The sequence below is a fragment of the Vanacampus margaritifer genome, chromosome 5 (genome assembly GCF_051991255.1).
Source record: "Vanacampus margaritifer isolate UIUO_Vmar chromosome 5, RoL_Vmar_1.0, whole genome shotgun sequence".
NCBI classification, from domain to species: domain Eukaryota; kingdom Metazoa; phylum Chordata; class Actinopteri; order Syngnathiformes; family Syngnathidae; genus Vanacampus; species Vanacampus margaritifer.
In genome coordinates this window covers 21,739,746-21,767,254 of record NC_135436.1, presented here as the reverse complement: position 1 = coordinate 21,767,254, position 27,509 = coordinate 21,739,746, and the positions used below count along the sequence as shown (strand labels likewise).

General features: G+C 40.0%; 1 protein-coding gene across 3 annotated transcripts in view; it reads right to left on the bottom strand.

Moving 5' to 3' along the window:
• Positions 1-27,509, bottom strand: part of dscaml1 (Down syndrome cell adhesion molecule like 1) — a 124,747-nt gene that overhangs the window by 33,472 nt on the left and 63,766 nt on the right. For 2 of the 3 annotated variants that reach the window (XM_077566385.1, XM_077566386.1), the window contains exons 4-12: positions 13,733-13,879; positions 13,367-13,645; positions 10,513-10,788; positions 10,133-10,432; positions 5,692-5,834; positions 5,297-5,426; positions 2,515-2,793; positions 2,248-2,376; positions 883-1,062 (exon numbers count right to left, since the gene is read on the bottom strand). In XM_077566385.1, the coding sequence (XP_077422511.1) occupies positions 883-1,062; positions 2,248-2,376; positions 2,515-2,793; positions 5,297-5,426; positions 5,692-5,834; positions 10,133-10,432; positions 10,513-10,788; positions 13,367-13,645; positions 13,733-13,879 (1,863 nt within the window). Of the gene's footprint in view, positions 1-882; positions 1,063-2,247; positions 2,377-2,514; positions 2,794-5,296; positions 5,427-5,691; positions 5,835-10,132; positions 10,433-10,512; positions 10,789-13,366; positions 13,646-13,732; positions 13,880-27,509 lie in introns of those variants that run through there. The other variant, XR_013294212.1, reaches the window with a different exon arrangement.

Here is a 27,509-nt window from a genome sequence, read left to right as displayed (position 1 = left end):
ATGTTCTTTATATCCATCAGTCATTTTGATTTTTAATGCTGTCAAGACTTAAAACTGAAGCCTGATAAAATACTGATAGGTAATTGTATGGCTATTAAAAAAAAAAAAAAAAAGTAGCCCACGAGGGATTGAGAGGTGATGCAGAGTATTTTTTATTTAATTTTTTCTGGAGAGCTCAGTATTGTTCATTCGGTAATTTTACCGATTTGACATGTCATCATCATTGCTCTCTCTTTTTTTTTTAATTAAAAAAAATAATGATAAAAAAAAAAATATATATATATATATATATATATATATATATATATATATATATATATATATATATTTTTTTTTTAATCATTTTATCAAAAAAAAAAAAATATATATATATATATATATATATATATATATATATATTTTTATCATTTTATCCAAAAAAAAAAAAAATATATATATATATTTATCATTATTTTTTTTAATTAAAAAAAAGAGAGAGCAATGATGATGATCCCTCGTGGGCTACTTTTTTATTTTTTAATAGCCATACAATTACCTATCAGTATTTTATCAGGCTTCAGTTTTAAGTCTTGACAGCATTAAAAATCAAAAAAAAAAAAAAAAATCAAAAAAAAAAAATATATATATATATATATATATAAAATAAATAAATAAATTAAAAAAAAAAATAAAAAAATTAAAATTAAAATTTAAAATTTAAAATTTAAAATTTAAAATTTAAAATTTAAAATTTAAAATTTAAAATTTAAAATTTAAAATACAAAAAAACAAGAGTATTTTTCTATTGGAGAGAGAGAGAGGTTTCTACCAGATCATGGGTGTTGCGGTGGTCTTCTAAGGGTACTTTTGTGGCTATTATTCAATAAGAGTTGAATTACTCACTTTTAACAGTGAGCGCCATGCTCTTGCTGATATCGGAGCCCACCCCGTTGGAGGCTTGACATAGGTAGAAGCCGCGATCCTCCTCCAGGACGTGGCGGATGAGCAGCGAGCCGTTGTTCATGATCTGTATTCGGCCCGTCAGAGGCACAGGGTGGTACTGCTGTGGGTTACCGATACCCGCTGAGCCAAAATACAGAAGAGAGAGAAATTGATATGCGGTAGGTTAGAACGCTGGGACCAGTCATGAGTAGAATGCCACTTAACTGTCTGGAAATAGATGGGAAGAGTGGTATGCACAGGATATTTGACTAGTGAAAATTTGAAATTAGGAATTGTATTGCAAGTGATATCAATGCTTGTTAAAATTTGTGAATGCTGGGAGCATTCACGGATGCTATTCCAACCTATTTGATGTGCTTCTACTTGCACATTTCTCAACCGATTCTCACCATTCTAACCTCAATATAATCCATTGTATTACTTTTCTCATTGAAAAGGTTCTCAGTTTTCCCGCAATTCAACATCATCAAAACATTCAGAATTCATTTCCAATGGCACACTCAACAACAAATTCACATTTTCAAATTTCTCAATGTTCACCACATCCGATTCACCCTGGGAATAACATTGAACATACTGAAAATGTCCGTACACCAAAATAAAAATAAAAAAATCACCAATATATTGCACATTTTGCAACAGTAGCATTCCATATAATTCAAAATAATTCCACATCATTCTGTCTTCAAATATAATTCAATATCATTCCAAAATTTTCCCAACATATTGAACAATTTTCATAAATATCTCTGCACATCCTTTCATATTATTCCACATATTTCAATATCATTCCATGTTTCCATATTTGTTCATTCAGTTTTTCAGCATTCACGCATAATTTCTCCAGAAATTGCTTTTTTCTGTTAATACGGCTGGTCAATTGCATTGCTTTTTTCAGCACACAAATTGAAATTATTTTGAGAAAGTCTAGCCCCTAAAATAGGTGGAAACTGTCCCCAAAATACAGTTTCAACTACTAGATTGATTGTGCCCTTAAATTATATTGAATATTGTGATTTTCTTCTCGCTAATTACATTTTCCTATTTTAGCGTAAGACAGACCCAGGGTGAAAAGTAGAATACATTATTCAGGTACACTTGCACAAGCACCCTCTGAAAGCAAACGATAATAACAAATACATTAAATAAACTCTCTCTGTCCTGTCAGTCAAATGTGAGCATAATTGTCTTTACAAGACAACCTTTTTGATAGTGTTCTTGTATTTAACCTCCTAAAATGTTGTCAGGTGTGTCTCATGTTGTGGGCAGTGATTGCCTAAGAAAGGTAAGAACGTGATTTTGTACCTAATGCACTTTTGCCGTGCTTCCACATGACTTTGGGAGGAGGGTATCCATCAACTGAGCAGTTTAGAATACCCGACTTCCCGTAAATTCCGTCCTGGTTGTTGGGTTGCACCACAAAACGAGGAGGCACTACAGGGAATAAATACAGTTTTCGGTCCATCATTTATCAATATCAATGAAGTCAAACGTTTTTCTTTTCTTTTATGAAATGCATGTCAAAGAATGAGATCATGTATTGCTTCTACTTCTTCTTCTTCTTCTTCCCACCTGTGACAGTCAGCTGCCTCTCAGTGCTCACAGTGGCAGCGTCGTTGCCGGCGATGCAGGTGTAGTTGCCGTTGTGCTTCAGCGACACCTTTGAGATCTGCAGGGAGCTCATGAACTCCTTGGTGTCGATGGTGATGCCCGACGAGGGCACGATCTCCTGGCCGTCCTTGCGCCACGTGATGCGGATGGGCATGTCTCCGGACGCCACCACGCAAGCGATGTACATCAGCTTGCCGATGGAGGTCGGCGGAAAGTCAAACGGCTGGATCAGCGGAGGAACTGGGCGGGGTTACGGTGAATGAATGCGAGGGGGGAGAGAAATAGTGACATGACGTATGATAGTGACGGCGGCGTGTGATGAAAACAGAGCGGCGTTGAGACAATGCAAGGACAGGCAACAGGGTTGAAATACAGGGCAGGGGAGTGGGAGACGACAGACAAACGGAGTAATGGAAATAAAGGGAAGAGGAGAATCAAACAGTTTTGATGGTTGTTTAAATGAGCAGGGTGAGTAAGAGGTGAAGACAGAGATTCAAAGTCAGATATGAATAAGTGAAGGATGGAGGATAGAGAGACGATGTGATGGGGAGAGACGTGCCGATTTGGAGATGTGAGGGCATTGAAAGGACACGAGGTGGAGAGTCAGCAGTGTGCGGGGTGTGTGGGGTAGAGGTTGCATGAGAACCAAGCGGGGAAGCCAGAGAGATAGAAGACAAAAAAAATAAACATACCGGTAGTTAATAAATTCACCTTTACTAATGTCAAACCGCTCACCCGTTTTTAGTCTACCCGAAAGCTTCCAAACCATTTTTCGCCTGCCAATCTACGCCCACTAGCCACTGCGCCTGTGCCCCCCGCCGACCTCTCCACTCCAACCCGCCCTGCCCTGATAAAGCCAACCCGTAATAGCTGCTCTAATTAGGGCCCCATCCACAGGGGGAGAATGGTGTTGCTATGGAGACCGATGGAGGTGATTCAGAGTTGGGGAGGGTGGCGGCGGTGGGGGTTACGGCTGAGACATCTGGGGGATTTAATCTGGACCTCATTAAAATTCATCTAATTAAATCAGAGACATGACGAGCACACATTCGCACGGCCGCACTTTGCAAACGCACGTACGCAAACACGCGGCGCCGCTATTTTTCAACACGGCCGATAGCGTCGAGATAGGACGCATAATACGTGCACAACAAGGCGGGTGCTGCAGAGAGGGCAAAGTGAATAAACACGCAAGGTGACAGGTAGAATCCAAACACATCCGCCACACATGTACACATGTGTTTGGCATGCTCTGGCACAAATCCTATTCAATAGCACTCGGGCCCCATGTAATTGCTGAGTGGATGCGAGAGCACACTAGGCCTCTCCGCCCCTTAATCAGGGGTTATTAGAGGCAATGCATACACGCTTTCTTCTCTTCTTGCTTTACTCACAACCTTTCTGCTCTACAGACACATTGCTTCTTACTAATCATTGTTCCCTTTGCTCTTTTGAGCTACAACCTTATGAATTTTCCAATATTGAAAAGTAGGGTTGGAAAATTCGGAGAGTTCTTAAACACAGATACCTTGTGATACAAGCGACCGCAAATGCGCCAAAAACATTTGTAACTCAAATTATCTTTACACATTGAAAGGACTGGAAATGTCATTAATCCGTTCCAGCCCCCCCTAAAAAAAACATCATTTTTTTTTAGTAAGGAAAATAGCTTAAAATATTGTCCCTGGGTTTTATTATTTAAGTCTTAAGAAAATGTTATTTCTGCGTAGCGTTGTGTTTTTGTTTTTCTCCCCAGTATTTAATCAAATTGAAAATTTATGGTTAACAACTATGGAATAAATTGCATGCCAGAGGACATCAGATCAGCAGATACTGTTGATATTTTTAAGAGGAGGCTTTGTTTTGGTTGGATATTGGATGTTTTAATTGTACAGCACTTTGAGTTGCATTTTTATTTATGAAAAGTATAAATAATAAGTATAAATAAAGTTTGATTTGTTTTGCTGTTGATTTTTTTTTTTTGCTTTCTCGCTTCGTCAATCGTTTCTTATGGAAGGATTTAACTTGACTCGCACTGAAAAATAAATAAATGTGTGTAGCGCGGTGAAAAGAACAACGATGTTTGAGCAGTTTAAGCAGCAGGGGTCAAACTCATGGCCCGGGGGCCCGATCCGGCCCTCTACATCATTTTATGTTACCCACACAAGCAAATTGACTGCATCAAATTCATGTTTCTTTCTAAAATACGTCTGATTTCAAAACTAGCTATTCATCACTTTGTTGTGTTTATGTAATACGAGCCAATCAATCGTTTGAGTTCACAATCATAATGGCCCTCCGAAGTAAACCCTAACTACAATCTTGCCCGCAACAAAAAAATGTTTGACACCCGTTGTTTCAATGGATAAAACTCAACATATTGAATATTAAATTTAAAAAAGCAAGGATGTGTTGATTTTATTCTTATTAAGGAAACTTGTACTGGCGCAGTGACAAAGTCACATAGTGGCTAAATTTGGGCTAAATTAATGCAAAATTTTACCCATTGGTGGGCAGTAAAATACGGTCATGCAGGCACGGAAGGCTTTTAAAACTACCATACTACCATGTGGGGCTCAGTAAGCTGCAGTGATATTATTGTAGAAGGAAAACAAAGGTAACATATATCACTATACCACATTAAATAGTGATAATAACAAAAAAGTTAAGCAAAAAATAAAGTGTAACCGGTGTGGTAGGTGACCACTGAAGTAGAGAACTTGATTGGAATGGCGTGACTTACCTTTGACTGTGACATACACAGTCTGCTTGATGAACAACTGAGGTTGTATGAGCACACTGCAGATGTACGCCCCCTCGTCCATCCCCTTCTGGACATCAGTAAGCTTCAGAGTGCCATTTTCAAACACCACCTGCAAAGGGTTACATAATAGTAACAGTCAGGGCCAAAGACAGGCAGAACTTGCACTCCATCCAAAAAACACGATAGAATCTGTAATATTAGAAAATAAGATTTGTGATCAGTTCACCATAGCTCAAAAGTACAAATATGACGTTAATGTCTTAATTGCTCTTTGTCTTGCGCAAGACATAACAGAACTGTGACCGGACACTGAACATCTTTGCTGTGAAACCAAAGTTGGTCTTGAAATCTGAGGTGAATGCGGCTGACTTCACCTGACGATGGTTATCAGGGAGCAGAAGGCCCTCCTTGTACCAGTTGATGGAGTAATACGGATAGCCGATCACTCTGCAGTTTACAAAAGAGCTGCGTCCTGCCACAGCCGTGATGTTCTTCAACGGACGAATCTTTGGATTGCCTGACCAAAAGAAATTAAGCAAGGGCAAGGAGATAGAGAAAGAGACGGAAAAAAGAGAGAGGTTTGACCAGAAGAAGAAGAAAAGAGAGGAAAAGAAGATCATTAGTTGATGGTGCCGAACCTAGCTGTGGAATTTTTGGAGGGAAGGAGTTACAGGGGCGGGTGATTGGGTTGTGGGTAAGGGATGGACAAGGGGGATAAGAAGAGAAAGAAAGGAATTCGAATGATCTTGACGGTTCTCATCAACTCGATTCCTCGATAATACCTACGCTTCTCCTAGATGCTTCCATAACACCACAGGTATACCATCAGGACCAACCGCATTTCCCTTTTCCATCCTGTTTAGTGCCCTTCTAACTTCTTTTTTACCAAACATTGTTCGTTCCTGGTCCACTATAACTGCCTCTTTTACTCTTATGTCTCTCTCATTTTCCTCATTCATCAACTCCTCAAAGTATTCTTTCCAGTACTATGCTTGCACCAGTTAACACGTATCTGTCTCTATCCTTAATCACCATAACCCGGTGCACTCTTTCCATCTCTACTCTTTGTCTGGCCAACTTGTAAAGATCTTACTCATCGTCTTTACTGTCCAACATGGTTTACATGTCATCATATGAATCTTTTTTTGGCCTTTGCCAAATCTGCCTTTGCGCTACGTAGCATCTCGCTGTCTCACTTCTTAGCTAACCTCTTTCCATGTATGCTTTCCTGTTCTTCTAGTTCGATCACCAAGTCTCCTGTAACCCTTTCCTACCAGAAGACATTCCAAGTACTTCCGACCCGTCTCTCGGATCTCTTTGGCTGTAGTGTCTCAGCCTTCCTTCCGTTTTCATCTTCCACCAGAGGGTTCTTTGCTCTTCCTTTTTCCTTTTTATATTCAACTCCTCCAACAGAGTTACCTTACACACTACCATCCTATGCTGTCCAGCAACACTCTCCCCAACCACTAATTTACAGAAACCTCCTTCAGATGACACAGTCAGGACAAGATGTAATCTCGCTGCATGCTTCTACCTCCGCCCTTGTAGCTCACCCTGTGTTCGTGCCTCTTCTGAAAGAAAGTTTTTCACTACTGCCATTCCCATCCTTTTGTCCAAGTGCACCACCTTGTTCCTTTCCCTGGATTCCAAATGTATCAGTTACTTGTTCATCACCCCTGTTTCCTTCACCCAACTTGTCCGTTACAATCTGCACCAATCCAGAGTCTCTCCCCCGCCCGGGATGCTCGGAACTACTTCGTATTGCTCCATCCAGACTTTCTCTTACCCTTCTAGTTCACATCCTACCTGCAGGGCATAACCACTAATTACATTAAACATAACACCCTCGATTTTAGCCTCATTACTCGATCTGACCATCTTTTCACTTTCAGGACAGACACTTCCTTCAAGATAACCCCTACTTCATTTCTCTTCCCATCTACACCACGGTAAAAATTTTGAACCCTGCCCCTAAACTTCTAGCCTTACTGCCTCTCCACCTTGACTACTGAACACACAACACACAGTATATACATTTCTCCTAATCATCATGTCATCCAACTCCCTAGCTTTTTTTTTGGTCATACTTTTAACATTCAAAATCCTCACTTACAGGTCTCGGCTCTGTACTTTCCTCTTCTCTTTTTAAGTTAAGTTTTAAGATGGATGCCCATCCTGACACAACCCTCTGCATTTACCTAGGCTTGGGTCTGGCCTTGCACTGGCTTGTACCACCCCGCATTAGGGTAATCTGTACTGCCCCACCCCTAAATTCTGCTGTATATAATCACAGTCACATTTATACAGGGTGAAATGAACTGATTTCCCAACACAGTCTTCACAAACACTTGATGTAAAGATTGCTGAGATTATAACCTCTTCTGGCAGTGAGCCTGAACTTTCAATAGAACGCCTGTATTGGAACAAATTACATAGAGCAAGCGTACCTACAGCTGAAAGTGGTAAGTGGTTGTGACAAAGAATGTCCGCGGCTGCCTATTGTTCCAACAATATGAGACAAAGATAGTGAGACTCAAACCGGTGAACAATTCAGAGAGAGAAAATGTGTCTCAAGTCAATAGAAGGCAACAGCGGGCAACCCTCAATCATCCTTCACCTGTTGGCTGACCTTCTCTTCTCTCAGTTCATCTCATGTACATCTTTGTTTTTGTCTCTCTTTCCACCTCTCTTAGACGCCGCCCTGCCTCGCAACCCCCCCCCCCCTCGCTTACTCGTCTCCATTTCTCAGTGTGTGCTGAGCTTTGAAGTCGCAGCTTTGACGAGCCAAAGATGTATTATTCAGCAGCACCGTCTCGCGAGCACGCAGACACACACTCACAAAAACACATAGAGATATACAGTATATCCACGTGAACTTTCACGTGGCTGTAGCTGTTGCCCCCCAACATGAATGGGATAAGTCGAGTGGATCCAATTTCTGTGAGTGGGAAAGCACCACTTGTTTTCGTAAGTCTATGCATATGTGTGTCATTTTCTGTTGCTCATACGGCTAAAACGCTCTAGCAATGCTATTCATTGTCACTGCAGAGATTTTTACGGCACGTCTCTTTGGAAAAAAAACCCCTCTCCTGTCACACTGGCACATTCCACCAATGGATGATAGAAAAGCACGAGCGCGAGAAAGAGTGAACAGGACACTGAGAGTGAGACAGCGATGCAGCCGTTTCCATCAGGGTCAGTCATCATCCTGACAGGACCGGTCCTGTCACCAGAATTTACCATCACTCGATCCACACACAGACACTACTCTTTTCTCATCACATCCATCTACAAGACAAACCATCTGCTTCATGCTCTTCTTCCTTTCTTACAAACTGTTAAATGTTAAACTACGCTCCATCCATCTTGGAATACATTAAATAGATTTTAAGTAGTCTCGGGCAAGCTAAAACACGCGTCAATGTGGCGGCCATGTTGGCGGTGGCAGTGTTGCCATTGAAGGCAATGCACGGACATATGGGGCGGCTATGTTAGCAGTCAAATGGTTTAAAACTTAAAAAAATAAAATAAATAAATAAATGATGTATTGTGCTGGGCATTTTTAGTCTACAAAAAAATTAAAAAATAATAATATAATTTTGCACTATATTGGGTGTTTTTATGCCATGTAGTAAAATACTTTAAAATAAATAGTATTTTTAATAAATAAAATACCAAAATACTCGGCTGAAGGACCCGAACAAAGTTTTATATTGTCACTGTTGACTTGTATGTCCTAATATTGTCAATCTCATTCAGAAATTGATACTAATGGTCTGTTGTCCATGTGGTCTGTTATTTTCACAAAATTATTAACATAAGTGTTAAAAATAGCTTGAGAGCTATTAAAGGTATTCGAGAGCATTTTACAACAAATTATATAGAATTTTTTAACCTAATTCTGGTTACTTAATTCTGTCTGTTAGTGAGAGCCACTACATCGTGATAACTTACATTGATGTTTCTGCATTTGGCAATTTATTATTATATTATATTATTAGTATGGGATTTTTTTTAATGGGCTTTAGGTGAACTGATGAATACACACACGCTCGCACGCACGCACGCACACACACACGCACATACACATACTCACCCACATACAAAAAAAAAAAAAAAAAAAAATATATATATATATATATATGTGTGTATATGTGTATATATGTATATATATATAAAAAAAAACATTTATTAATTTTTTTTTAATTTATTTGTTTTTTTTTTATAAAAAAGGAGAGCAATGATGATGTCAAATCGAATGAACAATACTGAGCTCTCCTGAAAGAGAAAAAAAAAACAAAAACAAATTAAGTTGTCTGATTAGAGAGGTTCTAATTAACTTAAAAATTGCTTTATCAACCTATAACAGACTTGTACTTATGGTTAACAAAAAAAAAAATATAGCATAGTCTTTTTATTTTTTTGAGTGTCAAAATGTGCCGTTTTTGAATAAAGTGAATACAATTAAAATATGTTTTTTTGAAATTCTAATCAATGATTAATCACCAAAATAATCAAGAGATTAATTGGTAATTAAGATAATTGTTACTTGCAGCCCGACACCCAATGATCTCAATGATTAGTAATCATTGGTCTAACCAAGGGTTTCCACCAGAAACAAACTTCAGGAAGTGATATTTTAGTGATAAAGCGGTCACTTGAGGTGAGACAACAGGAATCGAGAGAAAACATATAAAGAGAGAGAAGGGTAAATAAATTAAAGGGTAAAAGGACAAGGATATTGGTCGGGGAGAGGGTAGGGGTGAGGCTGTGTGAAGCCTTGAGTATGACTGATATTGAAAAGTAGACAGGCACCTCTTACGTTTATGCGCGCTTGGTACTCGGCGCTACCGGCCGAGTTTCGTGCGGCGCACCGATACAATCCTCCGTCGCGAATCTGCGGGTTGCTGACATTGACGTAGCTCACGGTGCTCCCGTCGGAGTGCGTGTACTGACTGGCTCGCACGCGGGACAGGTCGCGAGCCACCGGCTCATCGTCCAGGGTCCAGGTGATGGTCGGCGGTGGTGCTCCTTTGGCGGTGCACATCAGGGAGAATGGCTCCCCTGGGACGACCACCTTCTCACTGAAGGAGGCCACAATTCGCGGAGTACCATCTGAGGGAAAGCGATTCATTCCAGTATAATGTGTCCATTTCTCAATATCCGAACACTTTGATGCTTTTGATGAAACTCACCTTCCAGCAGTATGATGGAAAAGTCCTGGGCAGTCTGGGCCTTGCGCGTGGCAAAGCACTGGTAAGCGCCTGAGTGTCTTTTCTGGGCCGCCGAAATGAACAAGGTCTCGTTGTGAGCACCTTGGATGGAGAAGTGCTGGTCGGGCAAGACGGGCTCTGTGTTACGGTACCACGACACGGTATAGTGGGGAGAACCCTGGACGGCGCAAGACAGTATGACCGTGCTGCTGATGCCCGTCTTGAGATTCTTGGGGGACAAGGTGACCCGCAGGGGCTCTAAAGATGAAAGATGCATGGAGATGGAAAGAGTATTCAGAATTTGTTTTCTGTCTTATTCTGAATATTATCTTTATAAATAACCCGGTGCAGTAGAGAGTCAGTCCATATTTCTGGCTGGCAGGTAAAGTGGAGTTTAGCTTATCACAAGGGCCTGATCAAAATTGACTCTTTTTTTTTTAGGCCAATGTCGAGTCCATTACTAGGAACAGCAAGATTATGATAATTGATTAATCAGCCAGTTAATAAAAAAATTAAAATACAGACGCTCCCCTACTTACGAACATTCGAGTTGCGAACAACGGTACATACGAACATTTCTGCGCGTACAGTATGTCGAAAAATGTTTGGAAAGAAATTCTGTAAGTTAGATTTTGTATTGCGCGTAGTGCTTCTTTCCGCCGCTAATACCGACGATTGGCGCTGTGAGAGCTCATTGGAGGCTGAGCAACGTGGCGAGGAGGAGGAGGAAGAAAACGCCGGTCCCCATGAAGCAGGAAATAACTTTTGAAGCCGATTCCAGCGACGACGAAGAATCTCTCATGATATAAAATCCTCCTCTTCCTCCTCCTCCATCATCTCCTTAAGCATCGAGTACATCTTCCAAAAGTAAGTTAAACTTCATTTTATTTATCTTATTACGTACATGTACATACTGTGTGTGTGTGTCTCGCTCTCTCTCACATACGTAGTACAGTACAGTACTGTACGTATTCTCTCCATTTTATTAAGTTTTTTTCAGTACAAACCAATGCAGGTTGTACATGCCTTAAACATACTTATATAAACCTTCAATATACTTATATAGGCTTTAAACATAAATTATAATACAAAATATAGCACTGAAGCAACTTACGAACAAATTCACCTTAAGAACGATCGTCCGGAACGTAACTCGTTCGTAAGGTGGGGAGCGTCTGTAATGAACATTACAACAGAAAGAATTCTTGGCAAAAATCCATTTGCTTTTTTTTTCTGGGAGGGAATGTTTAAATGTCATTATCTTTGTCTAGTGTTGTAACATGTAAAAAAAAAAAAAAAAAAAAGTATACTTTTGGTACCGCTCACCAATAATTTGTATCATTTTGACGATTACAATGCAAAAGACGATATCACACTGAGCTGATCTTTTACGTTACGTGTGTGTGTGTGTGTGTGTATGCTAAACCACAATGAAAATCAGACAGAGTGACATAAAGGGGGAGAAAATGTCAGTGAACAATAAAGCAGCTGGTGTTAGGTGCTCTGGGCTCTTGAATGTGTGTGTGTCTGGTTGCAAATGACACAAGATGATTCTCTTCATAGGCTTATAGCTTGTGTGTGCTTGTGTGTGCGTCCGAGCTTCTATATGCCGCGTCGCTGCATGTTTGTGGGCTGTGTCGTGATGTGCCTTGTGCCCAATGTCCATTGACTTTCCCATGCCTACTTCGCAACCCCCACTGCCCTCCTGACTTCTCTACAAGTGTGAAAGCTATATCAGCTTCTCACGTTATGATTAAATTTCTTTTGTGATTTTTCAATGTTAATACATTTTTAAAAAACTATACATTTTCATAATATGCCCAAAAAAGTTCTATCACATCAACATACGCTTTTAATCGCAGGTCTATATAATCACTAATTATATTATAGTGAACAAAAATATAAATGCAACACTTGTTTTTGTTCCTATTTTTTATTAGATGAACTCAAAGATCTAAAACTTCTTCCACATACAAAATATCATTTCTCACAAACTAGTCTAAATCTTTGATAGTGAGCACTTCTCCTTTGCCGAGATAATCCATGCCACCTCACAGGTGTGGCATATCAAGATGCTGATTAGACACCATGATTAGTGCACAGCTGTGCCTTAGACTGCCCACAATAAAAGGCCACTCTGAAAGATGCAGTCTTGTTTTGTTGGGGGGGGGGCGGGGCGGGGTGGTCTAAGTAAAACAAAACTGCACCTTTCAGAGTGGCCTTTTATTGTGGGAAGTCTAAGGCACACCTGTGCACTAATCATGTTGTCTAATCAGCATCTTGATATGGCACACGTGTGAGGTGGGAGAAATGATCTCGGCAAAGGAGACGTGCTCACTGGTTTGTGAACAATATTTGAGAGAAATGTATGTGGAAGTTTAGATCTTTGAGTTCATCTAATAAAAAATGGAAGCAAAAACAAACGTGTTGCATTTATATTTTTGTTGAGGGTGCTTAGTTTGTGCCGTGTCTTACAGGAGGCTGACATCTTTCTTCTACGGCTACCTGAAGGAGAAGAACTTTACAAATGTACTAATTGGTAGGCTGGTGAAGTGTGTTCTATCTGAGGCAACATGCTTCAAAATGCTTCGAGCTTAGGCCACTGCATTCTATTAGTTCACCACTAGATGGCACTAAATTTTACACGCTGTCGCTTTAAATGCGACATTCCTGCACACCTCTCTGCTGTCATCGGACGGCATTTTGGTCACTGTTTGTGTAACTACTGAGCCACTTAAAAGTCAATCTTTATACAAAGCTCTTTGATTGGTCACCAAGAAATGAATTTAAGTGTTCCAGAGGGGGGGCTTAAAAATGCTATTTTGGTGTTACCCACCTATGACGTTAAGGTGACCGGTCACCTCCTTGGAGCCAAAGCTGTTGGTGACCTCGCAGATGTAGTTGCCGCTGTCTTCCAGTCTCAAATCCGAAATGGTGAGGCCCGTGATGCGGCGTGTCCAGCGGGAGTCCGCCGGCAGCGGCCGCCCATCCTTTAACCATCTGATGGTGGGGTTTGGGTAGCCAGATGCGATGCAGGGCAGCTCCACACTGTGCCCTATCTTCACCTCACCGGACTGGAAATTGTCCAGCACTGACGGGGTGGACTCCGTAGGGTCTGAAGGAGTGAAGCAGAAACACAACTAATGCAAGGTACTCATGTGTCGATTCTGTATGAGATGTGATTTCTGAAAACGTAGCATACCCATAACAGAGAGCCTGGCTCCATTGCTCTGCCGAGTCTCGCCACTGTACTTGTGCTTTGTGATACAGCGGTAGGTGGACAGAGCGTCTTCCTTCTGCACCTCTGAGATATACAGAGCTCCAAATGAGGTCAAGAAGAAACGGTTACCTGAGGTAGACAGGAGAGAGGAGGGGAGGATACATAATATTTTTGAGTATTATATTTTCCATGGCTTAACTTGTACATGGATTTAAAAGTATTTTCAGTAAGCACACAATATTGGTCTACACAAGGTACAAAGGGACGATAAGGGGAAGTGAGTGAAGACAAATCTAAGCGTCTATAACTGACAGGGGCCCAAGGCATTAGTATTTTCAAATTGGGGTCCAAAGTGATTTTCATGGGGCCCCCAAATGCCTAGCGCCACATCAGACAAAGAAATATGACTATTTTAATCATGTGGTCAGAACTGCTAATACACAAGTATGCAGCCAGATTTCTTAATAAATTAATTACAACGGTCAGTATGACCTCACAGTTGTACATTAGTAAAATGATTTGTGACAAATTCAGTAATTCCTGAGCACATCTTGTAGCTCTATTTTATTTTTTTTTTAAACCATGCCACATGAGAAAAAACAACCAATCGAAAACAGTATGACGCCGGAATATTAACCTCTTTAAAATGTGTGCACTGGTTTCCTATATATATATATTCTTATATAGACTCCACTAAGTCCTTCTGGCATGAAGACCACATGCCTCTCCTTGCACTGAATTTAAATGAGGGGAGCGGCTTCGGTTGGCCGGGAGTCGGCTGCATTCCCTCACAATGGCAAATGAACAGTGAAAATTTCCTCTTCTATCTGCACTAGTCTGGCAAAGTAAGAAAAGAAAGAAAACACCACCCATGCACACAGTTAGACTGCGCATACAACTCCATTACGAATAAGTCATGCTACCAATGAATTAAAGTCTGTTTGTTTACAGTGTTACTGCTAGCTTGGTCATGCTAGCTCTGTTATTCTGGTGAAGCTGGATATGTGTTCTTTGTGATTATTTCAGACTATTCCTTTGTACAATCGGCTAGTATACATTTTTGAGGGGCACTCAAATGTCAGACACCCGGGAGGGTGAGGGGCTAATGAAGTGAAGCTATATTCAAATTTTGCTAGCAGTTTTAACACTGCAATCTTTCTCTTTTTAATCAATCAGGAGTTGAGCAAAATATGCGTTTTCCTCCCGAATTCGCAATTCAAAAGACATTTTGTGCGAGCAATGTGAGGAAGGCCCTTTTTCTGTTCCAGCATGACAGGGCCCCAGTAAACCACCAAGTCCCATGTTTGCATACTTGAAAGAGTTTGATGTTGAAAAACATGACCTCATCAAACCTTTTTGCATGAAGCATAAAAGGAATTGTGAGCCAGCAGCCGCAACAGGAAACTAAGACCTCCAAATGTTCCTCAAAATGAATGGACAACATTTTCCACCAACACATTCCAGAATCAAGTTCAAAGTCATCCCAGGTGGATGGAAGCCAGCAAACTATAGATTTGTATGTCTTGCTCTATATTTTGTTTAATGTAGTATGAATGTATTTTAATATTTTACACATTTATTAATTTATATTTTATTTTTATTTTTTATTTTATTTTTATATATTTTTTATTTTTTGTATTTGTTATTTATTATATATATATATATAGATTTTTTTTTTTTATACAAATAACTGATGAGGGATAATGTGAGCTTACATGGGAGTGGCATCATCATGGGTGTATGACTCATGAATGAACAACATCCTCACTATGGCAACAGTCAAGCTGCCCACCTCCATTCACTCTCAACAGGACACACTAATTAAGTTGCATTAAATCTATTATTACATTCAGACAGCAGAAATAGACGAATCCTCTGAAAGCAAAAACAAGTCTATTTTGCACAAACCACATTATGAAGGATACTGAACTTGTGGCTCTTGAGGGATTTTTGCCGCTAACATCTCCTTTGTAAGACTCTTGGAAAACTCTTGAGAAACAGATTTCAAAAGGAATAATAAAAAAAAAAAATCATGTAAAAGAGCCTACCACAGCACTTAGCTAAACACATGAGAGCTTTTAACATGTCCCATCCATCCAGAGAGATCTGCACCGCAGAGAAAGATAGATGAGAAAGAGAAGGAAAAGAGACCAGGGGAGTCATTGTAGGTGTTAATAATTGATGTGTGTGAGTGTGTGTGTATTACGGTAACTGCAGATTAGTGTCATTTTCATTCCAGTTCTGGCCGTGATTCATTCACATGTCAATAAAAAGAAAGGAGAAGAGTGTGTGTGTGTGTGTGTGTGTGTGTGTATGTGAAATGGAGGAGGAGGGAAAGCGAGAGAGCAACAGTGGGGAAAAGATGAGGAGAGTGAATTTAAGTGTTTGATTCTTTACGCTTGCCTGGCTGCTTTTTTATTCCAACACAACCCCAAAGGGTTATTTTAGACAGTGCACACTTCAGGCTTCCTTGTAAGTTGCACATTGTTTGGTTACGCCGATATGACCGCAAAGTGCGTGAATATGTGTGTGTGTGTGTGTGTGTGTGTATGCTTGCTGTTGTTTGCTTTGTATGTTCCCATGTCTCTTTATGAGACAAGACTGGTAGAACACAGGTGGACTGACTGACTGGAAATATAGTGCATGACATACGCACACTGCTACTTATTTGAACACACACACACACACACTCGCACACATTCACATACGTGTACATTATTACACGTCATGCTCTAAATAAGTCTATCAGTGTGAATGTTGTGCCCTACAATTGGCTTGCGATACCAGTCCAGGTTGTACCACCTCTTGTTCAAAGTCAGCTGGGATAGGCAACTGCTAAAAGTAATTCATAAAGTAATTTGTAATCAAAATTACTTGTATAATGAAGTAATCAGTAAATTAACCAAGTTACTTAAAAAAAAGAAAAAAGTAATCAGTAAAGTAACTAAGTTACTTTTTCAGAGTAATTGTGGCAACGCTGTAGTAGATAATTTTTCAACAGACAACAGAAAGTTGGGTCAAATTGACTCAAGTATTTTTGTTGTTTTGACCAAACAGTTTTAAGATTGTGGATATAGATTAGATTAGATTAGATTAGATAGAAAAATGGATGGATAGATATCGCACGCACACACACCTCCCCGTTTCTATGTGACTAAAAAGACGTAAGGTGTAATTTCCAAGCCTGCCCTTTTATTCCAACCAGGGTATTAAGCCTTACAGGATAATGCGCACTTGGCGAGTGCAACTCTGTATAACACACTGCTACACCCTGTCACAACATGCCTGCGGAGAGAAAGACAGGCCGTGAGGGCGGCAGGAGGAGGGGACGAGTGGGAAATTCAAAGATGGGGAAGAATGGGAAGGGAGAAAGAAAAAGAGCTAGAGGACAGATTAATGAGGACAAAGTGTTTGAGGAAACACTACTGTGATCCGTCTAATGTCTGTACGCATTTGTACTTGTGTAAACTTGATAAAAACACGATTAGAAACTAGAGCCTTAATCAAATAACGATCATTCAATTGATGCTTTGTCATTTATTGAAGATATTAATGGGCTCTAAATGTTTTACTGTTTTCCTGCAGAGATTGGTCGACATAACGGAGGTGTCCATACATGTGAACTTCTTAGAAGAGAAAATGCAAAAACTTTTTCCTTTACTGCTAATTTATCTTTTTTCATGTTTTAATAAAAGTGCATTGTACTGTAGGGTGCAGCCTCAAAAGCCTGTTCAGGTTGGCTATTTATAGATCCATATCCATAGATCAAATCACTCAATGTGCGGGTGTGAGATGCCATCTTTTGGTGATGGTCCAATTTAAATTGGGTTTGTCTGCATCGCGTGATGTGCGGTGGGTTACAATCATTATTCAAAAACGTACATTTCATTTGCACCCGCAGTTTGCTCCGTCTTAACGTCCTATTCACAAAGGATGTTGCGTTTCCTCCTGTTGTAAAGTCGGAATTATTGCTACGTTAAAGCATTAGGTTAGTGCTCTGTTGGTTTATTTTACGTCAGGCACATTGTTAGACCGCTAAGGGGTCCTTCGGTTGTGTTAGTATGATTTTTTTGTAAAACTTATCTTATGCCGGGTGTCGGTTTGTCTGGGGGGGGCTCCTCTATTTCCACAACAATAGACCATTTGTCTGTGGTTGAAGTCAATGTGTATTGAATGATGTCTGAAAAAGTCTTATCTCATGTCTGGTGAACTCCGGGTGGGCTGGGGGCTTTTGTGGTACCGCCCTTCAAGATAGTATAAGAATGTTGTGAGTCCGCTGTAACTTCGCACTTGCGAGAGGCTGCAGCTATTGTCTGGGAACTCGCTTGTGCCCGGAATATTCTGTAGAAATAAAAGCTTCGAAGTGACTGTTCATCGATCTCCAGCCTGCATTCGGATAACCAACATTCTCACTACCCGAAAGAAAACGAACACGCGGAAGAAAAAGATCCTTTTCTTCAACAACGATGACGGAAGGGCGTTGATGATTTCCGAATGACGGACGCTCAAATCTTATCAACGTGCACACTTTCTGTTTGCTCAATTTTTACCCGTTAGCCAACAAATCTTTAGTGGAGTCAGCACATAGTGGTGCGAGCAAAATACAATGAAAATCATAGTTCATAAATTGTTTAAGAGAGTATTAAAGCCATGTTGTAGCCTATGCAAATATTTTCTATTGTTAGAGGGAAAAACATCTATTTTGAGATGAAAAACTCTAATCTTATGATCAATGAATATTGAGATTCCCACACATATGATTGTTATCTTTGTAAAGGCAGAATGTAGATCCAGCTCGTGTTAGTCGACCTCTTTATTGTTATTGTGGCCTGTGGTGACTTCATTGACGACCATTCACCTCTCTTGTATCCTATATTTGACATTTGCCTCCCATACACCGCAGGAGGCGTTTTTACAGGTAAGGCGGGCAGCAGATGGAGATTGATGAAGGGGAGATAAAGAGCAAAACACCGCCAGGAGTGACAGAGGGTATGGAGAAAGAGAGAGACAGAGAGGGAAGACGGGGGGTTGCAGGCCCGAGATCGGCATACGGGCGAAAGAGATTCCTCCACGTCTTGCTCTCATCTCCTCGTGGGAGACGAAATCAATTCCCGTCTAGTCTGCCAACGCCTCCGGGATTGTTGTTGTTGTTGTTGTTGTTGAACGCATCTTTGTAAGCCGATGCGTCACAGTCTGCTTTCCTCTAATTATTTCACATTCTACCAGGGGGGTCGGAAAGGGAATTTTGAGGTTCATCCCAGCATGCCCTCACATCCTCCTTATTTCCTGACCTCCTCCTCCTCCTCTCTTATCACAATTTGTCTTTTCTTCCTAACATCTCTTCACCAATCCTCCCCTTTGCCCTCCACCTCTTTCAATCTCTGCCTGTTTCCCTTCTCGTCTGTTCTTCTTCAGTAGGTGGGTGTGTAAGTAATGGAGTTTGGTTCAGCTGATTGGCCCGAGGCGGTGAGTCAAGCCAAGTGCAGAGAGAAGCCCCCGCTGGATGTGTGTGTGTGTGTGTGTGTGTTTATGTATGTGCACACACACATGCAAATACTGAGACGGAAAGACAGGGAGAGGAAAAATGGATTGGGGAGCCCTGAAGCATCGCTTGTCTCCCCCAAAGTTCTCAGTGGGAGACCAAACAACTCGGTTTTTTTTAAATAGGTGAGGGCAGATTTGTGGGAGAGAAAAAAAAAACAGATTCTGCTAAATATAGATTACTATATCTGCCATTTTCAAAGAGTTACTGCAAGAAAGAAAAAAAAAAAAGAGAACAATGATGATGACATGTCAAATCGGTAAAATTACCGAATGAACAATACTGAGCTCTCCAAGAAAAAAGAAAAAAAAAAGAGTTACTGCCAAGGCGAGGGTGCGACACGAGGCGGAAGTAGAAAATGTTCACGTTAATAAAGGAAGCGATGAATAATTGCCAGCAAGGGCTGCAGCCAAAGAAATTAAGAGGAAAATATATATTTATTTTCACATACAAACTAGTCGAGGGACGGAAGACTAAAATAGATGAAAAGGCGAGCGAGGGAAAAAGGGAGAGGAAATGGCGTAAGTCGGGAGTGAGGAAGGGGGGGGCTGCCATGCAAATGAAGGCGGCGCTGCAGCAATACTAACTAACAGCAATTCACACTGTTGGACTCATCACTTATTAATGCTCTAAGGCCCCCAAGCCCCTCCCTTCCTCCTGCTTCCCATCATCAAGCGTTTTTTTTTTTTCTCTGCCTCTCTTTTACCCATTTCCCTGCTTTCGTCAGGATCTCGCGTTTTTTTTTTTTTTTTGTTCGCTCACTCGCTGTTGCTAGGGCCCACACACTCGCATGACAACAGCTGGGTGGGGGGCGCTGCGGTGGCGCGGCATGGCACTATTTGTGCCAGTGTGCGTATCACGTGCACGGCGACAGAGTGTGTGCGACAGAGTACCCTTCGTTAGAGGTACAAACAGAATCGGCCGTTTAAATAATGGTGACGGACGTCCAAGGAGGGGAGAGAAACTGCTGAATTGCTCGGTAATTGATTAGTAGGCCTGGATTAGAGACAACAAAGGAGATTAGAGCATCTTTATGCTTTGGCTATTCATAAAAAAAAATGATGTGCAAAGTTTTGGATTTTAGCACGCAATATAGTCACAATCCACATTTTCAGAGTGTTTTTAACAAATTGTAGTGCACAAGTTCCACTCAACAAGACGCGGCAACCATCAGCAGGCAGCGGTCCTTATTTATTCGCCCTCTTTTTTGCTTTCTGCTGAATATGACCGTGACATGTAAACAGCGGTTCAGAACATTCTCACGCAACCAGATGGATGGTACACGAGAATTAGGCTGCAGGTCTGGAAAAATTCCAAAATTGAGGATTCTATCGATCATTCCATCGATTAATCGGATACAAATTTATATTGCGATAGAGTTTGCTGCAAAAGCTTTTTGACTATGGTTTATAAACGGATTATTGTAGTTTATTTTGTATTGTTTAGTAATTAAACAAAGGCTAATTAATTAGGAATTAAGCAAAATCACGCAAGAGGAAGTCATGTTTTACTTACCAGCATTTTTGAAAGTGAGAGCTACTACCTGGGTAGGGATTAGGTAATATTCACGCTACGGCTGTAAATAACCACTCTTCTTGCATTTAATTAAATTCATGATTAGTTTTGATTGAGTTGGTGGTTTGGTCCAAAACAACCATTGGATATAATATGAGAGCATTTTTATTTGTAATTATGTATCCAGTCTGTTTAAATGGTAAAGTTTTTATTAGTTCTATTATGAGCATTACATTTTGAGTGAATCATTTTGAATCACAGTAGAGCTGTATTGTATTCTTAGAAAACGTTACTGCACTACTTTTTTTTTTTTTAAATGTTGGCCATGAAAATTTAAATTTTTGAGTTTTGAGAACCATTCATCTCAGGGCTGAATTGGAGACAGTCACAAGAAGGCGTCATGTCATATGGCAACTGTGCACTGTGTGACCAGTAGTGCTGGCCTCTCTCAAAACAGTTTTCCAGGTATGGCGTGCTCCCCCAGGTCCCAGGGACAGATACATAAAATTGCCATAAAATAAAATATGCTGTTGCTGGCTTCCCCATAAATATCGTAACGATCCATTTATTGTCTTTAACACAGCATTATGTTTGTTTGCCTCTTCCACTGACACTTCCAATACCATCAGTCCCAACTTGTACATTTTCAATGGTGAAAAAAAGTCACCTAAAGCGCAAAACCCTCTTCTTCACCACTTTTAAACTTGTTGGTAAGAGTACACACAATCACTTTTGAGTGTTTGAACATGTAGTTTAGTAAGAAAAGTAAAAGATCGCTATCCTAGCATATCACGTACAACATGCTCACTAACAACATGCACAATCTGTTAGAGAAACAGGTCATTTCGCACTGGCTTAAAGTCCGGATGCAAACCGATATGAATGAGGCAACGGAGAAAGCGAGAAAAACAAGGCAGGTTACATTCAATTTGCTCCATGTGGTGACGGAAATGTAAAATAACAGCAGGATCAACAGCAGAATAGAAAAGCACTGGCACTGGAATATTCTCGTGACTAAAAGCATCCACGGAACAGTGTGGGAATGCTGCATTGAGACTCATTGTTTTGTTTATTTGGGAGCTTTTCTTATTATGCTTTGTAGCCCTCCACAGGCCCCTGAAATCTTTTTAAAACACACCAGGCAGAGCCTTTAAATCTGATCGTACTCTCACCTCCAAGAAATCACACAAGGAGACACAAGGAGAGCATAAAAACAACAAATATAAACTGGGGAAGTATGTAAACAATTGAATGATGTATTTGACTTAATAAACGCATTTTGTGCACACAATAATCAATTAACACCACCAAAAAGAGTGTTCAGTTAAATTATTGTTAATTTGCGCATTTGCATAAAAGTGTTCTCACTGAGACTAATCTTTGATACATTTTCTCTATTTACATGAATAGACACTTCTGAAAACCTAAATGCCTGCAGATGTTACTGCGTTTTTAACATTTCTAATTAATTTAAAAGTATCAAACTTTGATTCAGAATAAGTGAATGAGTAAAGCGGCATGCGGGGCAATTGGAGCACTCGTCAACACATTCAAGGTCCGCAGCCATTCAGCACCACAGACAGCAACGACGTTGCTTCAGACTGCCACATAAAGACATTCACTGACTGTTAAGCATTTTTGGTACTGTGGTTAAAAATTTCATAGTTAACTGGAATCGCAGCGACACTGAAAAAAGCTGATGATGATTAAAAAAAACTCCCAGAGTCAACAGCATGCCTCGATCCAAATCGATTAAATAATTTATAATCTGTGTTTTTGTGTGTTTTCTGTGTCAACCAATCAGCTCCTTCCAGCCACTCGTGTTGTCCAGGTGCACCTCGTTATTTTGTCAGTTTGCTTGTATTTATTTACTTAATTTCTGTCGTTCATTATTTGGGTTTCCATCCACCCATTTTTATTAGAAATTTCAAGGAATGCGAAAATAAAATTGAATGGAAACGCTAGAAATTAGAAAAAGGGTCAAAAATTCCCAAAACTGTTTTTTTTACGAATGGAGGGGTTACATTTTGAAGGAAAATGCGAATTTTGGCTATAGAAACAGGTTTTGCGAGTAAACGCTGCCAAGACGTTTGTAGTCACAAAGCAATGTCGGACGATAAGAAATAAGGTATGTTTATGGGGACGACGAAACATAAATCTTTTTGAAATTAATTAAAGAAGCGAATATTAATGCAATTTCAGATGGAAAACAGCAAAGCAACGCTACGGTTTATTAAGAATTACAAAAGCAAACTCATACGATGTCATCGCACGGCGCAGTCGCATCCTGTTATCGTTCTTCTTCTTTTAAATTACTGGCGGATCACACCTCTATGGTGTATACCGCCACCTACAGCGGCGGAGTCCCCTCTCAATATGGATACGGGCATAAGTCGCATGTCCGTTTTGTGCATTTTTAGTAAATTTGCTTAAAAAATTCAAAACATTTGGATGGAAACCCAACTTTTGTTGGATCTTATGCTGCATTCGAGCAAGGTCGGAAGTCGGATTTATCTCAGTTGGCGTTTCCCAGTTCCGGCCTGAAAGAGACGAAAGTAAATAACCAAAATGGTGGATGACCTCCAGCAAACTTTCGGCATACTGTCACGTACGTTGTGTTACGTGAAGTCAAAAGCTATGTCGTTTTATACTCGGGTAAATTGTGTTTGACCAGTCAAGGTATGTGTTTCCATAATGGTCGCCATTGCATCAAAGTACTTTTTTTCCCTCTACTTCGTTAAGTGAGATTTCCGAGTTCAAGCAGGCGTTACCGTACCCACTTCCTGGTTTAAAATCAGAAAAGTCTGACTTCCCACGTTGCTCGAATGCAGCATTAGTGGCTTGTAATTGACATTCCTTGTGTTTCTATGATCCTTTAAATTTAGATTTGCTGGTTTCTGTTAATGTCGTATTTTGATTATATATACTATTTCCCTTTTTGTTTTTTGTAAAATGTTCTTTTTGAGACACTCGTTTTTACCTCCGGCTTTTATGCCACCATCAGCACCAAAACCCTCAACCAAGGCACAGCCCTACCAATACAGGTTTTATGATGGTGGCACTTTAAGCTTGGACCAAATGTCAACCAGCATCACCGAAGCGATGTGTATTTGACTTTGGAGCTTGTCACGGCATTATATGGCACAGTAAGAGAAAGTATGTTGTCATGCTGTGCTTTCTCCTCCTACTACTCCACTCCTTCTGCTGGTTAATTTACTTGGTAATTACCAACGGTCCATTATGGCTGATTTCAAGTAGGCGCTAGGAAGGCCTAAAAGCTATTTCATTTGTGCTGCTCATATTTAACCCCCCCTCCTTGCATCATGTATGTGCACGCACACACGCAACCACCCACCCACGCATACTTGATGAAAAATAACTTGCGCAACGGTGAGTTCATTCAAACCCAACATGTAATCAACACCTTCACCCTCCAAGTGTGCTTGCTTGTGAATTCAGATGACGCGTCGGTAAGGGTGAGATTAATAAACAAAATGTTGGATTCTAATAAATTACACTCATATTCCAATGCTGGGGCTGAACGATTTGGATCGTTTTATTCTTGCAAATTGCAATTGTGAATTTAAAAGGGAAGTCGACCCATTTTTGGGACAATAATATGTTCTATGCAGCACCACTAGTCTAAATACGGTATTCTGGTTAACATTTCGTAAGTGGAACACGAGTTAAGCAGCAAAATCCAGACATTTTTATCCATCTCAGAGGGCAGCCATTTTGCCACTTGCTGTCGACTGACGATGACATCAATGTTGCTCAGGTCTCAGATAACAACCAATCACAGCTCGGCTTCAGAAAACAGGGGAGCTGTGATTGGCCGTTGCCTGAGCCCTGAGCAACATTGATGTCATTTTCAGTCGACAGTAAGTGGCAAAATGGCCGCCCCCTGTGATGGAGAAAAACAGCTGGATTTTGCTTCATAACTCATATTCAGAATGTTATATTAAGACTAGTGAGGTCACATATAACATATTATTGTCAAGAAATGCTTAAAGTTGATGTCCCCTTTAATATGCAATATTTTTTTCAAGGTCTTTTTCCAAAATTTACTATATGAAGTTTTTTTTTTTTTGTTCAAATTACAGCATACTACACACTGTGATGTAGATTTGATTTCGATTAGTTGGTCAGTCCCCGTCCATGCCCTCTCCCAGTAACCAACCCACAATATTAACAGCCAATTACAAGGACAGATGAATGAAAATGAACCCCGCGTGTCAAATCAATAGCAGTCCCTTGCTATCATTTTCTTATTTTGCATTCATCTTTTCTGTTGTAGGGGTGTGAAGGAGTGGCGCGTTTGACAAAAGGAAAACGACACCTCGTGACAACGAGCTTCAAGCGTCCTCCTCCTCCTCCTCTTCCGTTGCTCTGTCTCTCGCTCTGGTATGAAATGAACACTTGCTCCTATCTCCCCTCTATTCACATTCAAAGCAGTCTATAATAGACGAATGCTGCCGGGAACAAGTCAGCAGAGAAAGAGCCACAAGGACTGTGATATTACCGCCACTTTCTTTCTCTCAAGGGCGGACAAAGGCCTGCATGAGGTCTCGGAAGAGGTTCTGTAAAAATGGTGGATGGAGGTTAATAAAGAGGTTGTGAACAGAAGAGACCCGGCAAGAATAAATGACAATACATTCAACTTGTTTCCTCTTTTGGTTGGGATATGACTCCTGTTCTAATATGTGAGTTCCCTCGGTCCTCTCACACGGGACTGAATATTCTTTCCTGTCCACACACAATTTTCAACCCTAAAAAACTAGAACTGTCCCGATCGTGTCATTTTCAGATGATTCCTAGGACAGAAAGCGACAATAAATTGTAATGGAAAAGCATGAGGTTAATTGTATAGTGGAGTGAAAAGGAAAAGTATTTTCAATAGATTTGATCTGATGCTGAAGCCAAATAACAAAAATGTGCAGATTTTTAAAAATGGTGTTAGATATTATTAACATTTTTAATACTTCATTTCATATATTAACCATTGTTATACATTGTTAACATTTTAATTCTTTATATTAACCTTGTCTAAATGTTTTGTGGACGTGGATAGCAAGTAGTGTTGAACTCAGTATAATTTGACCTTAAGCTGGGACATATTATTTGGTCTAGAAGTTCCTTCTCTGTGGGAAAACACATTTGGTCCTTGAGAACAGAATCTGTTTCGAACACGCACCCCTGACTCTGTTTTTGCCACCGCTCATGGAAAAGTACCCAGAGAGTATGTTTTGTCTACAAATGAAAGAGAGGTGGTCGGTTTTAACTATAAGAAGCCATTTTACACGCGGAAGAGGCACATTCGGCGCTCTGAATTCCACCTGTTAAGTGATGAATTGGAGACTGTCACGATGTCCAGAGATCTCTGTTAGATTAAAAAATCATTTTTGCAAAGGTGTTTTTTCTTACATTAAATCTGTCTTCAAGTTTTGGAACACGCAAAGAGGACAAATATTTTTTATTCCTCTTCAATGGACAGAGAGAAGGATTGCCTAGCATTTAGCGTGAGGTCATTCCAAAGAGAGGGACTGTTCTCTGAGCCTCCGCGTGGTCCTCGGTACCTATAGTAGCATCTGGCCCACTGACTTGTGGAACCGGGCAGATGTGTAGGGGTGGAGGAGCTCCGAGAGGTAAGGTGGGGTGACACCATTTACAGGAAAGAAACAACAACAAAATCTTAAAATGCATAGCGGGACATAGGTCTGTCAGGGAACCGGGGACAGCAAATACAGTGAAAACAACTGGGGCCCCAAAACGGAACCATGTGGAACACCACATAACAGTGGGGCGGAGTGGGAGTCAGAGCAACCATGGCTAACACAAAAAGTTATGCGTGATCAGGGAAAACTAGAAAACCACTCATGGTCTTATCATCATTAGTAATGAGAGAGAAATACAAAATACAAAAGTCAAACAAGTTCATGTCCAGATTAATGATTGATTGATTGGATCAGATTTCAAAACCAGTTTCTCATAGGAAATATTGTAAAACATTTTTTTAATGTGTTCCATCGTCAAAATGGCACTGCCGTAAAACTACTAATTACTAACTAACTACTAATGGTTATAAATAGGGATGGGTATTGATTCTAATTTCCACAATCGATTCAATTTCAATTCACAAGAGTTCATTTTGATTCAATTTCGATTCTTCCCATTCAATTTGATTCACTTCACTCCGATATTGATTAATTATGGAGCATCAATTCTTCTTAAATATCAAGGACATGATCAAAACTCCACAAACATTAAATTCATAATTGTAATTTTAGCTTGTTAATGAAAGTAACGTGATATAATCACTTAAGCTTTACACAAACATTGACATCAGCATGAATGAGATGAAAATATTTTCATAATTCTAATTGAATAATTGCAAATATAAATTAAAAAGATTTTGATTTGTCTTAAAGTGCAATAAGTCAGGTCTTTTATAGATGTAAGAAAATACTTGTAAATTCATGTGAACAGTAAATTTCAAAATACAAAAAAATGGCCATTAAAATTAATTTTTTTTAATGAATTTATGGGAAAAAGAGATTAAAAATCTATAGTTACAAATATGTTTTCTATTTTAACTTGTATGGATGTGTGGAAAGTATAAAAGAAGATTACTACTTGAAGATTTGTCCTCACTCTTAATGACACGTCCCTCGATCAGAGATTACTGCTTTGTGTTTGCGAGTC